This window comes from Copadichromis virginalis, linkage group LG5 (genome assembly GCF_057382275.1).
Source record: "Copadichromis virginalis isolate Kocher_CV1m ecotype Utaka linkage group LG5, C_Virginalis_male_GT1.1, whole genome shotgun sequence".
Taxonomy (NCBI): Eukaryota; Metazoa; Chordata; class Actinopteri; order Cichliformes; family Cichlidae; genus Copadichromis; species Copadichromis virginalis.
Window position 1 is genome coordinate 23,650,251 of NC_140622.1, and position 16,099 is coordinate 23,666,349.

Here is a 16,099-nt window from a genome sequence, read left to right on the forward strand (position 1 = left end):
TCAGAAAACACGTAGGTATAATTATGACCACAGAGTTTTATAAATCACTCATCCTATTATTCTTATTATGATTTTCAAATCAAAGTTATTTCATAACAAAGAATACATGTTTCAGGTTGTAATATTGTGCTTGTGTTAACAACATCACATAACTTTCCAGTGTTTTTGCTTTGAAAATAAATGTGAATCTTAAATGTTAAACATTGGGGGCATGGCATTTTTATGTTGCATTAGTGAACCTGCAGTCAGCTGGGACAATCATCCAGTGTTTGTAAAGAACACCTGAGGAAAAAATGGATGACTGAGATTTCATGTTTACTGCCTGGCTCAGAGCGCAGACTGCTCAGTGTCATTGTAAATGTTGGTACAAATAAAAGCTTTGAACTGTACTGATTTGCATGGATGGATGGCATTCATTTTATCGGTCATTCCCAGGGAAGGCGAGTTTAAGTAACTGTTTTGGTACATTTAAATAAGACAGTTTGACATAAGTACAGGTATGAGGGTAAAACTTTAGGAAACACTGCTAAAGTCAAAATAGATCAGCAGAGGGCAGCAAAACATCGCAACCATAAATCTGAAGTGAAGATGAAAAACCTCACAGATCCAGAGGGCAGAGACAAGTGTAAATTCTTTAGAGTAAGAAATTTGAAATTGTTTTTGCTATTATTGTTGTTCTGAGTAAAGCGTTTTTTTCTCCACATACACTTGTAGTCTGTCTGTGAAGGTTCTCAGTCATCCAGGTCATCGTAGTCAAAGGAGCTTGCAAAGAAAAGCGTCTGGACTTCTTTAAGTTGCTTGAAGACGTTTCACCTCTCATCCGAGAAGCTTCTTCAGTTCTAAGGTCAAATGGTGGAGAGTCCCAGATATAAACCTAGTGGGAGTAACCCCCCACAGAGGGACAAAAGGACCCCCTGATGATCCTCTAGTCGCCTGAGCCAAGGTGTGAAACTGGGTGTGGGGGAGTCCAGACGCTTTTCTTTGCAAGCTCCTTTGACTACACTTGTAGTCAGCACCAGTACAGCCACAATAGGTGATTATAAACAATGGGAATTACAGTTCCTATAAAAAATAAAGCTCATTTAAGTCTTAAAGTCTTTTTGATCACTATTTCTTTGCCAGTACTTGATGCTGAAATACTATGTGAAACTGAGATTCTGAGTTTTTCACTTACAGTGTATGAGAAAGAATGGCTCAGATATATAAAATTTGTGGTAGATTTCATAAAGATGGTGACTTCCAATGGGGTTAAAGCTTTTCTAAATCTTACTTTTGTGCAAAATCAGTCAACTTTTTAAGTATTTTTAATACATTTTGACCCATAATTATGTGCAGGCAGTCTTTATGCCTTAATTACAATTACAATTAAAGTAAATTTAAGTAATTCTTCAAAATCACTGCCCAACTAAGGTCCAACTGAATACATTTAAATATAACTCTCATGCTTCTAGTAGGGCTTTGCAGGTAATATGAAGAGGAACCCTACGGCTCCCTCTTCCCCCAGCACACCAACCTGATCTCATGGCATTTCATTAAAGATTCAAAAAAATGTATTGACTCATGCTCATGGACACAAATTTTCATTTACGTTTGTACTAACTGAAAGCCCCATAAATACTTTCAGTTCAGGCCACTGCAACAAAATAAGGAGACACATGACAAAGAGCTGACAACTCGCAAAACACATGATAAATGTCACAAAAGAATCATAATGTACCTTCAGGGCCTTCATCATACAACTTTTAAAACATCATCCACCAACTCATGTGAGTGTCTCTTATATCATCTGAGATTAATTTGTGTGTAGCCCACATTAATCAGCCACAGATTTTTGCTGTAGCTTTGGGTGTGGCATTGCAAAAATCAAAAGATAAACAAAAAAAGTAAAGCAACAAAAGAAGCAGAATGATAATTGAATTAAATCCCTCCAAACTCCAGATTAAGTGATAGGCTGTTACTACAAGAGAAGCAAACATAAAACATTTTCAGCCATAGTTTCAGGCATAACATAAGCTGTGGCATAGACCCAAATATCCTTTAGAAAAGCCAAGTGGAGAAATACTCCCACGTTTCAGTTACAACGGCTCTTTTCCATGAGCTGCTTTCTTTCTGAAGCTCTTTGTGGTTGTGGGTCTTTTATGAGCATGAGAACAAAGGAATCCTTTTACTCTGCAAGGTCCCTTAGCCCCGTCCGACACCTTTGGGCCCCTGAGCCTCGTTGGGTATGTTATTTTTCCCTTTTACAAAAAAAGCATAACACAAAAATAATAGCAAGGAAATCAATTAAATCATAACGGAACAAAACAATGAGGTGAAAGAGTTACGGGGTCATGAGAGACATTAAAAATCACAGATATCAATATCTTTTTCTTATGGGAAGAATAGAATAAATTGGGCCACATAAAGTTCCATTTCCTTCATGAAAAAAAGGAAGCGTGGCTTCTCTTTTGAGAGCTTACATTTATGGATGTGGCATCTGACAAGGAGTAAAAGCCAACAGATGAGGTACTGCTCTCGTATTTCTTACAACCAAATAAGATGACAAATACAAATATATAGAAATATAAATTAAAATAAAAATTTCTGAGACCATCTTGTTAGAGGTAAAACCAGAATGCTTTTACCAAAATGCTTTTCCATGACACCTGCGTAAAAGTACAAAACCAAAATAAATGGCATCTAAATCGCTTTTATAGTTTTATTGGAGGTTTGGTGATTAAATCTATGGATTCATGTAAAGGAAACCACCACCTTGTTTGTAAGGACCAAATCCTTTCCACTCAGTGTCCTTAACAAAACCTTGCTGGGTCCGCTGCCAGATAGGCGAGAGTGTTTGATGACGCAGAACGTCAGAATTAAGATCTCGCGATACTTCGTCTGGGCATTGCTTTATAAGAACTGGCTCGCCCTTGTCCCCTCCGTTCGTCCTCAGTGCAGGATAACGAAGCATCGATTTTCTCTGCTTCCGTTAACTACAAGCCGTGTTTTCTTTTATTTCTCTGAGCAGCACCTAAGATCGCTTATTGTCACTATAACACGACGAGGGTTACACCGGAAGCTGTGAAGTTTTAAGAGGTAGGTGTTCTTATTTGACCTAATCGCGATCGTCACCCCTATTTCTAGTAGCCTCTTAGCTAACGTTAGCCGTCCTGCTAAGATCAGTCAACCGGCAAGGATCACGATGGGCCCGGCTAACGATAGGAAAGCCTGGCTTACACTTTTTATGTCTCAGAACGATCTCATCGCGAAATTTATTACCATCGGAGATACATAAGGTATGACTGTTGCGCAACTTTTGCGCAAAAAATGGTGAGTCAAAACAGGGAAATACCCGTTAAACCAGTGAATTTATTTAAAGTGTTGAGGGTTTAATAAATAAATTTTTATTGTAACACCGGTTGAGTAGAGATGGGTAGACCTTATGAATAAACATAAATCATGTCCATAATTATCCTAAAGTAGCGTTGTTTAGGTAGAGCGCTACTGTTTTTAGTGTAGCCCGGAGACGCTTATGAGTTCAGTCAAAGTAAGGACTGTAGGACAACTCGGGTATAAGCAGGGGTATTTAATCAGACAGAAGACAGAAGTTTCATTATTAATAACAATAATAATAATCTTCATCTTTCGGCAGTAGTACTTTGAGTAGCTTTAAATAAGTTTTAGAAGTGCTCGACAAATAATGTGGGAAACATTTTTAAAGGCATATAAATAAACACAGAAACAAAGACTAGCTTTTCTTTTCTTTGTTTGGAACATCGGCATTACTTTTATGTTATGTACATACTGATCTCTATCTGGTGGGTATATAAGGGAAAGAGCAGCTTCAATGCACCACATTAGTCACTGTTAGATTTCTCTGGAACTTCATAGGGAGCAAAGTTCAGGTGTGGGTGTCCTACCTGGGAACTGGTTTCTGTTGGGGAAAGGTTACGACCCAGCTATGAGCAAACACTGCAGGCTTCTTAAAGTAACACTTGACTATTGTGAGTGTAGCCAAACGTGTGGGCTCGTACGAGTCTTTCAGCTTTCACCTATTATATCAGTGGCTCAGTGAACTCATCTCACCTGCCTTTGAAAGTCTCAGGTAATCAGATCTCATTCTCATTTGTTTTTGTTTTTCAAACTCTAGATTTAGCTGAACCATGTAGGAGTGTTTGACCATAAACGGCATTTTCTCACTTTCTTGACCTATGTTGTTAAACAGGTTTTTGCAACAGACAGGCTTTTTCTTCTGAAAAGCCTTCTTTCCTTTCTTTTATGGGACAAAGACATTATCTACACTGTCTGCAGGACATGTTTCACATAAGTTTTCTCTTTCTCCTTTAGAACTCAAGACAATCATCGTCATCACCGCTGCTGATTATGGATGTAATAGTGCGCCGCTGTCCTTTCTTGGCTCGCATGCCCCAGGCCTTTCTCCAGCAGTCCAAAAAGGCGCTGGTGACGTATGCCCAGCGATGTCCCATCATGATGGAGCTGGCTGCAAAACCTATGGCCCCTTCAATGGCACGTGCCCTCTGTTCCTCCTCATCCTCCTACCAGAAGCCTGAGAACACTGTGTCTGCCGGTGAGGGTGATAAAGATGGTGGTCATACTGGCTATTCTAATCAACACTACAGCTGTGTTATATTTAGTCAGATAAATCATGTAATTATAGAATTATTGATAAATGTGAAATTTACTTTTTTCCCTTTGCAGCCCCCAAAAAGGAGGTGGAGTCCAAGCTGCCAGCTGGCCACCCTATGCCACCTCCGGGACAGATGAAGGCCTCCAAATGCCCTTTCCTGGCTGCTGAGATGAGCCAGAAGAACAGTGGCGTAGTCCGTCAGATTGGCATAGAGTTCCAAGAGGATGTACAGGAAGTCCGCACTGTGAAGAAAGGTGAGGGTTTTTTTTGTTGTTGTTGTTGTTTTTTTCTTTTTCTTTGAGAACTAAATCAGTTTTCCATAGTTTCGTACAATATTTAATAGCAGTTTGTTTTTGTCCTGACAGAAGTGCCTGCTGACCAACTAAAGCAGCCAAACCTGGCCAGCACTACTGAAGGAGAAACCACATTAATGAAAACCCTCCTGAAACAGCGACCTAAGAAAGTCAGCCACCTGCTTCAAGACAACTTACCAGCAAGAAGTAGGTTTTATTTTGATAGTTTAACCACACTGTCCTACAAGCCTGTGATTAACCTAGCTACTGTCTACCTTACTATGACAATCTTCTTTTTTATTTGCGAGTATGTTTTGGTGTTTTTTGCACACGGGTGTAGTCTTTCCTCACATTAAAGTTACTCCATCAGTTGCAGTACTGTAGCAACACTAAGCCACATTAAGCAACTTTTACCTTCCTTGTCTCTTCCAGCGGCCCGCTTCCAGTACGATGCGTTTTTTGAGAAGAAGATCGAAGAGAAGAAGAACGATCACACGTACCGCGTGTTTAAGACCGTGAATCGTCGGGCCACCGAGTTCCCGATGGCTGACGACTTCACAAGCTCTTTACAAGAAAAGCGTGACGTGTCGGTTTGGTGCAGCAACGACTACCTGGGCATGAGTCGACACCCTCGAGTCGTGCAGTCCATCATGTGAGTAACTGAGTAGTTAATCCAGTTTCATGGGTCAAGGTGTGTTGACGTGTCTACCTTCCCTGATTGCTTTTTACCTTTTGTCCCTCTGTGAGAGCTAAGTTCGGAGAGAAACCAGCTCAGAGCATAATTACATGATGCAACCTGGAACCCTTTGGTGATACTGGCCATTATTTGTGTGGGTGTTGAGTTGGACATGGATCACACCTAAACCTCATGTGTCACGATGATGGTGTTGTTTTTCCTTCTCCTCCCCCTGCCCCAGCTTGTTTGAGCTTGCATACAAGTCTGCAGCATTTTAATGAGCAACTGTTTGTCTCTTTCCAGGGATACTTTACAAAAACATGGTTCGGGGGCAGGAGGTACCAGGAATATCTCTGGGACCAGTAAATTCCATGTGGAGCTAGAACAAGAGCTGGCTGACCTTCACAAGAAGGATGCGGCGCTGCTGTTCACCTCCTGCTTTGTTGCCAATGACTCCACCCTCTTCACCCTTGCGAAGATGCTGCCTGGTATGCAGAAGGAAAAACTTGGTGTATTTAACAGTAATTCGAACCTCCCGTAAGCGTGTTTGGTCTCATTGACGGTTTCCTCTCCTCTGAACACTTTTAGGTTGTGAAATCTACTCTGACGCAGGTAACCACGCCTCAATGATTCAAGGTATCAGGAACAGCGGCGCTAAGAAATTCATTTTCCGCCACAATGATGTGGCCCATCTTCGAGAGCTCCTGGAGAAAGGAGATCCCACAAAACCAAAGATCGTGGCTTTTGAGACCGTCCATTCCATGGATGGTCAGTTTCTAATTACTGCTTCACTGCTGTTGGATAAATGTTAATATTTCTATTTTTTTTTTTTTTTTAAACTTTCTCTTACTGCGTGTGTCCTGGAAAATATTACTGTTCTTGCAAAATCAATAATTCATTCAAACTAAGTCATGAAGTGCTCTTTAAGAAGCAAAAAACAAGTCTGACCAGGTTTGTGTGCCTTTCTTTCTGTAACACAGGTGCCGTGTGTCCGCTGGAGGAAATGTGCGACGTGGCCCACGAGTTTGGCGCCATCACCTTCGTGGACGAGGTTCACGCTGTGGGCCTCTACGGCTCCAGAGGGGGGGGCATCGGCGACAGGGATGGCGTCATGGACAAGATGGATATCATCTCGGGAACTCTAGGTAAGTGCGCAATCTCTACTAAAAAAAAAAAAATGTAGAGCTTGCTGCTGCTGTACTGTTTCATTTCTTTTTTTCGAACCAAATAACTGCCACTGGTTAGTGGAACTCGTCTAGCTTGATTGTTTGAATTAGACTGAGGATCAGGCCTCAGCCGTGTCATCCAATATACCAGAGGGCTGAAAAGAATCTGGAGCAGCTCTGTTGTTGCTAGGAGACTACAGGCTCTTGTTGTGCTCCTATGGAATTACTCAGATTGCGTGTCACTGTCAGACTGAGGGGACAATTATTTCCAACTCAAGAGCACTACAGCTCCTGCACAGCTGACATTTCAGGCGGTTCTAGTTTGAGATTACAATGGCTGTAAAAAATTTTTATTTATTTATTTATTTTAAGACCACTGGCTCCGTAATGTTGAACGAGAGGAGTTGTAATAATCAGCGTTATGTTCTTTTCTAGGGAAGGCCTTTGGCTGTGTGGGTGGCTACATTGCGAGTACCACCGCCCTGGTGGACACAGTGCGTTCCTACGCCGCTGGTTTTATCTTCACCACCTCTCTGCCCCCGATGCTTCTAGCCGGAGCCAGGGAATCGATCCAGATCCTTAAAGGGGAAGAGGGGCGCTCGCTGAGACTTAAACACCAGCGCAACGTCAAGCTCCTCCGGCAGATGCTGATGGACTCTGGGTTGCCTGTTGTGCACTGCCCCAGCCACATCATCCCTGTCCGGGTAATCTACGATTGAATTGATTGTGTGGAACTTGAAAAGCAGATGAAGTCACAACGGCTCGATTCTCATGGCGCGTGTGTCTCTTTGGTATAATTAGGTTTCAAATGCTGAGAAAAACACGGAGGTGTGTGACATCATGATGCGTCGCCATAACATCTATGTGCAGGCCATCAACTATCCCACCGTTGCCAGGGGAGATGAGCTGCTGCGCATTGCCCCAACCCCTCACCACACCCCCGAGATGATGAAATACTTTGTTGGTAAGCTGACAAAGTAACACGTTTCACTTGAAATACTTGATAGTGTATAAGAAGGCTACAACAAGTTAAACAGTATTTATGTCTTAATTTGATCGAACTGAACTGTGTAGCTGTTTATGCAAAAGTTACATTACATGAGTAACTTCATCCAACCTGTAACAAACTGTACTTTTCTATCATTGAAGTAAAACTGACCTCTCTTTATCTGTTTTCCCCTTTCAGAGAGGCTGGAGCAAACATGGAAGGAGGTGGGCCTGGAGCTGAAGCCCCACTCATCAGCAGAGTGCACCTTCTGCCAGCAGCCACTACACTTCGAGGTGATGAGCGAGCGAGAGAAGTCTTACTTCAATGGGCTCAGCCACCTCATCTCAGCCTGCGCATAACACTAATCACCCACTGCAGTCTGAAGACAGCGCGTCCACGCTTAAGCCCCATTCCTCTGTCACTATCGTAGAATGTATTAATTATCTTTAATAATTTGTCCTGCACATATTTAAAATTATCTATGTTCAGATGGTCTATATACTGCAAATAAAATATGGGAAAGAATCTCTGTGTGTGTTTGGTTTTTGAAAGTGTTTATAAAGATGTGAGGAGTGGCAAGAAATGAGTGGGATGCACTCAGTTTTCTTTTTACTGCCCTGGGATTCAAGGCCACTGTTAAGTTAATTTCTTCATTGGGCTGTTGTATAAACTGATTAAATGTGGCTCCGATTACACTGTGCTATCATGCTCAGTCACATGGGTTTTTTACTGATGGGTAAAATGATAACTGAATAAAGCTACAAAAATGGGTCACATTAATTGGACATGCTTGGCAGATGCCAGGTTTTTGATTTTTATTTTTTTTAAACTGTTGCTGATAATTTGATCCAATTATGTCTAGTCCACTGGCCTGCTTGTGCTTGTGAGAAAAGTGGAACACTGAAAAATGTCTTGTTGCAGTTTTGTTTTTTTGTTTTTCTTTACTTCTTTTTTTTAAAAAACACTTTAGTTAAAGTATACAAAATTAGATAGACATAAAATTTACATACACTTACGTATACAAAATCATGATCATATACCATACATTAAGAAAAAAAAAAAAAAGGAAAACAAAGGAGGAAAGTCAAGCATCTGAGTCAACTAAAAACTTAAATTTACAATTTCAATACATCCCAAGGGAAAACTTTTGCAAGTTTCAGATCGATTGTTCTCCTTCTCCATAGATCTGTAATGATATGTTTACTCACCACATCACTACTTATCTTTTGTTCTATCACTCCTTTGGCACGGGTTTTCCAAATATGGGTGTTTATTACACACATTATCAACCAAAAGAGTCTCCTTTTGTCTTCACCCATTTTTTCTTTAAACAAACCATATTTAACTGCTTTAATATTAACATCAACGTCATAACCAATTTCTGTCATCTTCTGCCTTATCTCAGTTGTCCTATAATTTGTTTTCCTATAAAACGTTTTGCTTTACCATAGCACACAATCCTGTCATGACACTTTGTAACGAGCAAGACATTTGGTACTTCATTAGTTTTATCAGGTACTGCAGTATAATAATGCACTGATTTTGTTGTTGGTTATGTGTACGCTGCTTTAGGCGTGTTGGTTTGAATGTGTGAGCCTCCTTATGAGCAATCAGATATATTATAAATGAAGTCCTGTTTTTATAATCGCTCTTAGAAATATCTATTTAGTGACTTAAGACCACAATAAAATAATTTCTCTTTCTCTATCTGGTGAAATCTTACTGTGTGTAGAGAACCTACTAACCTACTTTCCCATGGATTCACATGGAGATGACATAGATAAAGCTGTAAGACCTAGATTCACAGAATAAAGGAGGTCACAATGACAATGATACACTCAAAATTGGCACACATACCCATTTTCTTTGGGTCCACATAAGCCTCGGACTATGCATCAAAACAGGCAATGTGACCGACACAGGCACAAACAGGAAAACGTATTTATTGTCATATTTTTCTAACAGATTCTGATAAAAATCAGGATATGAAGGTTTAATCTCAGTCTTGAAAAGGTCAATTATAATAGCTTTTCTAACATAGCTGTCTCATCAAAACCAGAGATACACTGAAAATGGAAGTGGGAACCACTACTTTTAGTTGTTACAAGAAATTGTAGCCGTCACTGCTTTACACAAATGGCTCACTTCCACTTTTGAGCTGACTTTTTGTTACAATTCGGACAAGAGCTGATGGAAAGTTACAAAAACCAAAACCTGTATGTACTGAGCAAGAAGTCTTCCAGACCTCGGGGAGGTGCAGTGCTATACCTATCAAAAAAGATTTATGTGAAAGTGTTCGAACTCTTCTTCACATCTGTGAACCTACAGTGGCGCAAAAAAAAAAAAAATGGCACAAAATCAAAAGGCCATTAGCTGAGGCAGTAAGAGCTAACTGGTTTTAGATGAAAAATATGTCAAATATATCAAAATATTAAGAAAATCATAGACTACAAAGTACTGTATATATATCTAATAATGTGTGGACCTCCTAGGTTCAGTCTTTTTCTACTTGTACTGTAATAAACTTTAATGTTTAAATCATTACTTGCTAACTGAGGCCGGTAGGCCCATTGCACAATCTAACCTTAGGTTAAGACTGGTGGGTTGTCCACCTGTCCTGAGAAGATTGTGACATTGTGTTTGCACAGACCTGAATACTCCAGACCAGCGCACTACCAAAAGACTTGCTTACGATAGCTAATAATAAGTTATCAAGTTCACCTGAGGCTGCTTACCTATGGAAGCAGTAAGGGTGGCTTAATTTTTCACACGACTGCATTTCTCTACCATAGGAGGAAATACTGGTTCACTAAGTGATCATTTGTTGAATAATAAGTGTAACATATTTTAACAATACAAGGCTAAATCATGATAAGGTTCAGGAACACGGGAATATTGTTCATCATACTCTTACTGAACTTCCCGGAGGAACCCACCTGAGGGTTTTTTTTATAACACAGCATGTACTGAGTGTTTGACCCTTTAGCTATTTTTTTGTTCCATCAACCATGTAACACCATGTAACTCAGACATACAAACACACGCACTCACACCCACTTGCCCATAAAACACACGCACATAAACTGTAGATGTGTCTTCAGTCATTTCTGTATGTTCTCCTTTTTATTACAGTGCATGAACCGATATCGATTTTCCACTGCTGTGCATTTCTTCTACACTCAACAGCATCTCTAAAAAACAGTGTGTAGAAACAAAATCTTCCCCCTTCATGGGATTGTTTAGCATTTCTTTTGATCCATGATTAGTGCAGAGGTCTTCTTAGTCACAGTTTCATGGGTTTTTTTTTTTCTTTCTTTCAGTTTGTTTAACTGACGTGTACACGTATAAGTCACTGTTTATATTTTGGATCCAGTGCCTCGTTTAAAGGACAAACATTTCGTTTTTTTGTCTGAAGGTTTACTGCAATTCAAAACTGAGCTATATTTCCATGGCCTCTGACTCATGCATGGCTGCCAGACTCTCAGACAGCAGACAAAAGCAGGAGCAGTGAAACCCAGGGCAGGCTAACACTGGGAGTTAAGAAAGGGTCACAGACTTCTCACATTCACTGATTCATTCCATCTGCTCGTAACTCCACTTTGGAAACCCCAGAATGAGAAACCAGACAGATACTTAGAAACAAATTTCTTTTGTGTTAACTTGAGATTTTAAGCTAAATACATTCAGTGAACATATACCGAGACTGAATTCGACTGAAGTTTATTTGTGCTGAAAACAGAAACTGTTTAAACTGAATAAAATGTTTGCTAGTTTTTGTAGGTGTGGTAGCTTTTTAGCGACTTCCTGTGTACAATTCTAGTTACTTGCACTGAACCAGTGGAGGGATTAATTAAAAAAAAAAACTCACAGTATGGCAAAGGACCAGGATACACCATGTTTCAACATCGAGGATTAATTGTGGTATGAAACCACATGCTCTTTTCCAATAAGATCTCATTTTACAAACCATTAGCCAGTAGGCCAGTCACAGTCAGACGTGTCCTCTCTTGTTATACCTGCTTTATTGTTGTTGTTTTGGAAATGGTGTGATGCTTATTTCAAGCAGGACTAAAATAACCTTTTTTTTTCTCTCACACACATATCTAATATAATATATATTCTTTGTTATATAATATACTAATAAATCGATTTGTATTTATTAGGTAGCTTTATCTTCTTCTGCTGCTATATTTTGGTAAGTTGAAATTGTTGAAATTATTTAGAAAGTTTAAAGTTTAAGTCTTGTGGGTTTGTGTTTTTTAAAATCACAGCCGATACCATTCGTATAATTGTGCCGATGCCCAAATGTGGCCACTGAGGGTTAAGGGAAACAAAATAGCTATCAAGTAGGCTTTAAAGCGTATAATGCTCTGGCTGTTGAAGAGACAAAATTGAATTAAAAGGCAGTTTGCTATCATTTCTCAGAAGAGCAAAAGTGGTTAGCTCCATGATGACCTCAACAACTGAATGAACGCCAGCGTCTCTCTCTGCTACAGAAAGCACTGAGAGCTGAAGGACAATGACTGTGTTTTAGACAAACAAGCAAAATCATGCAGTTTCTCAATAAACTATCCACCTCCATGTCCTTGTGTGGCTGTCTGCTACAGTATGAAGTTGATTAGAATAATTACAATGGGATTCAATTTCAAAGCTTTGAACGATGCTCTGGTTTTTGGGCAGTGACTCTTATTGCAGGTGGATTTTGAAAACAATGCGTCCTTTATTATGACTGCAGTGTCTGTCATCTGTCAAGATTAGTCTTTCTTGAAATGTAACATGAGCACATTTTTCCTGGATTCACTGAATAAGAATAGATAAAAGCTGCTTTATTGGAAGCATATCAGACGTCATGCTGCTCAAAGAGGCCGATTGTCACTGTAAAAGCAAAAAAAAAAAAAAAAAATAGTGCTCTAATGTTTAATAAAAATGATATGCTGTTCAAGCAAAGCTCATGTTTTGGCTGGTTTTCACTCTGCTTTATCTGCCTTAATGTTCCCATCGGGGTCAAGATAACTGTACATCCTTGGGCCTCCTGGAATGTTACCATGTGACCACCTCACTGTTTCATCTACAAGGGCATGAGTGCACGTGTCCGTATGGACTTAATGCTATTATATGCATGTAAAAAGATCCTTTGAAGATTCAGATAAAGGGAGATGTGCTATGTTACAGATGTTAATGCATTCGCTGTGCTCTAAAGTGTTGAAGGCTGTTTGGCCATGCTGTACGTAAACCCGAGAATTGACAGTTTATACTTTGACTTTCTTTTTTGACTGATTGAGTTCCCATAAAAAAAATTTTGTGGTGGAATCCTGCATTATATAACTCACAGATGTCATTTAAACTTTACTGGGACTCCATTTATATTGATTACAATAATTGATGTCCAGTTTGACTACAGGTTTGAGCCATAGACTCAGCACTAAAAACTAAAACATTAGAAATTACATTTTGAGAAGCATTACTGACCTGAGCTGACTACATTTATTAAAAACTTTATTAATATTTTATAATAATCACTAAGTCACACTTATGAATGACCTCCTTATGATTTGCTTCAACTCCTTTCATGCATTTGACCAATGAAACGAAATCGGAGGCATCTTCCAACAAAAATTTAAATTCTTTGCAGGTTTATTTTGATGTTTAAAGCTTGTTTCGTGCTTATTGATGCAACCCTTAATGACACATTTTGTCTCTGTTTATATAGAGAGAGACGTGTTTTGACACAGTTTTTCCAAGGGTAGCTGCATAAGAAGAGATCGCCCCGGCTAACTTCTGAGGCACACCCAGTTATTTTGTGCCATAAGCAGTTTTTAAAAGGACTTCCAAGTATGCTTTCAAGGGGTGAAGAGTTGAGAGGAATGTTTAGAGAAAGAAATGACGTCAGACAAGTAACTTAACTGTTGTGGGGTTTCCACAGTGAAGTTGATTATACTGTTGCTGACTCATTTAGTTCACATGGGTGGGCAACTTTGAGTCACAAAAAGTTACAATACCCATGGATGGTTTTGCTACACAGCAGATGAAAATCCATGGAAACCTTATTTATACATTCTGTGGAAATTCATACTGGTATGTAAAGTGTCAAACGGTAACAGTGACCTCACTGTAAATAAGTAGCAAAGGGATGGTTTCACACAGACGGTCCCTCGTGAAGACTGATCTAGAATGGACAGAGTTCATGCTCAACAGCTGGATATTCCTCTTTGCCTTTTTACGTTTACTGTCCTTGGTCAGAAGCACCTCCACAGGCAGATTAGAGGCCATCTTAGACAAAACAGCGATAACACATCAAAACATGTAACTCAGATATGCAAACACACGCACTCACACCCACTTGCCCATAAAAACACACACACATAAGTGTTGCAACCTTCACCTGTGTCAGACTTAGCCTTTGGCTGCACAGGAACAAGGATGTATAAAGGTTATATATCATCAGTCACTGTGACTCTACATTACAGGCTTCGCTGGTAACCCTGTAGCCTTTTCTCCAGAGCTTTTTTTCTCAGACATCCTCGTTTTGCATTCCCACACTAATTTATGGGGAGTAAAAAAGTGCAGTAGTGTAAATATCGAAACAAGTTGCAACCTTAATTATGAAAAAAGAAAAAATACAATGAAAAATGTGTGTTTGACAAACATGAGGCACACAGTTTACTCAATAAATCAAGAGCAGCTGGCCTTCTTAGATGGGGAGGGTTTCTGTTTAAATGTTTAAATCCGCTGCACACACGCTTCACAAAGGATTGTGTGTTTGATTGCATGTTTGCATGGACAGAGAAAGAGCATTGTTATATTCAGAGTATAGAGTGTATGCTTGTGCGTGACACCGGGGGCTGATGAACGGATAACAGCCACAGCAGGAGATTCTTGGCTGAAGTCAGTCGTTCCATTTCCTCCCTGTAGGCCAAGCAACACATCATTCTTCAGCATTAAAGGTCTGTTGATAAGAAGCTCCAATTACACAAATCTGTCATGTAGCTAAATCCCTCATAACCTTGGAAAACAGCATGTGTTTACTAACCTGTGCGCATTTGTTTGATTTTAAGATCAAAAAAAGGTATTTTCAGCAGACTGTCAAAGTGTCCTGACCGCTAAACTCTATGTGGTTTAACTGTGTTGTGAGTTGTCTGATAACACTGTGGATGAAAAGGCGGCAACTTCCTGGCTTGACTTTGTTCCACACCCTGTCTGTGCTTCTCCATGCCACCAACTAGCTGCATCTGTGTGGACAGTAATCCTCATTACTGTCGCTCATTTGGCACTGTCCGGTTTAACAAGCATGAAACAACAAGGAAGTCATTTGGGAAAATAATCGAGTGAATTTCCTGAATTCTTTTAGGCCATCACAAAGGCGAGGCTATTCTTCCTGCTAAACTTCTCAGAAGACACTTTGTTATTCAAAAGAATTACTTATTATTGAAGCTCTCCTAAAACGCATTGTGATTGTTTGAGTTCAAAGTCCTCTGCAAGTAGAATCTGCACAAAAGAGGAAAAACTTTAGTACTTGCAAAATGAAATATAGCTTTAACACAGAGATAAAAATGACAACATGAGCTATCAAATCGTTCACTTTCTACATTCACAATCTTTTTTTTTTTTTACCGTGAACCTTTGAACCTGCTCACTTAGGATGATATTGAATCTAATTGTAATCTAATTGTATGGATGCCACATACAGCTGCTATCTGTCTGTACAATGCTGAGGCGAGATAGCACTATTAAATCAAGGGTTCTCCTGTCAGATTTCTTTTATACACAGTTTTTGATCGTTTTAAAATAAAAAAATAAAATAGAATAGAATAAATAGAATAAATAAAATGTATACAAACCAGTATGTTTTACACAGTAGTCTTTTTCAAATAAATCGACAAATGTCTAAGGCTGCATCGTACCACATGTGTGAATAAAAAGTGTGGACATTTCCTTATTAATTTAAACAAACATAACAGAGACAGCAAGGAAATGTGTCTTTGGTTGATTGTTTCTTTGTTGTAATGACACTTCCTGGCAATAAATCTTATACTAGCTATCACCAGCTTGGTAACACACACTGCTGTGGGATGGGTTCCCATTTGTCAACCAGCATTTGTAATAAGTCAGCCAGTGTGGTTGTATTGGTCACGGAAGACTGTACTTCCTGAGAATTCTCAGGAAGAATAACATCACACAGAGACTGCTGGTGTCCTTCTACAGAGCCACCATTGAGAGTGTTCTAACTTACTGCATATGCATCTGGTACACTAGCTGCACAGGGGCTCAGAGGAAAGCACTCCAAGGGATCATTAACACCGCCCAAAAGATCACTGGCTGCCCTCTCCCCACACTGGAAGTTCTACACAA

General features: G+C 39.6%; 1 protein-coding gene across 1 annotated transcript; it reads left to right on the forward strand.

Annotated features, from left to right (window-relative positions):
• Window positions 1-2,899: 2,899 nt before the first annotated feature.
• alas1 (aminolevulinate, delta-, synthase 1) lies at window positions 2,900-8,275 on the forward strand. Its single transcript, XM_085456872.1, has 11 exons — window positions 2,900-3,075; window positions 4,327-4,567; window positions 4,699-4,881; window positions 4,993-5,127; window positions 5,353-5,572; window positions 5,900-6,084; window positions 6,185-6,364; window positions 6,577-6,741; window positions 7,198-7,466; window positions 7,564-7,726; window positions 7,949-8,275. Exons 2-11 carry the CDS (start codon window positions 4,363-4,365, stop codon window positions 8,107-8,109), a joined length of 1,866 nt encoding a protein of 621 aa, XP_085312998.1. The 5' UTR covers window positions 2,900-3,075; window positions 4,327-4,362; the 3' UTR covers window positions 8,110-8,275.
• Window positions 8,276-16,099: the final 7,824 nt, after the last annotated feature.

Excerpts from the sequence above, each read along its gene's own strand:
- alas1 (XM_085456872.1), top strand. The coding sequence starts at position 4,363 with ATGGATGTAATAGTGCGCCGCTGTCCTTTCTTGGCTCGCATGCCCCAG. Across the intron at positions 4,882-4,992 it reads AGTCCGCACTGTGAAGAAAG|AAGTGCCTGCTGACCAACTA; the intron begins GTGAGGGTTTTT and ends TTGTCCTGACAG. Across the intron at positions 6,742-7,197 it reads TATCATCTCGGGAACTCTAG|GGAAGGCCTTTGGCTGTGTG; the intron begins GTAAGTGCGCAA and ends GTTCTTTTCTAG.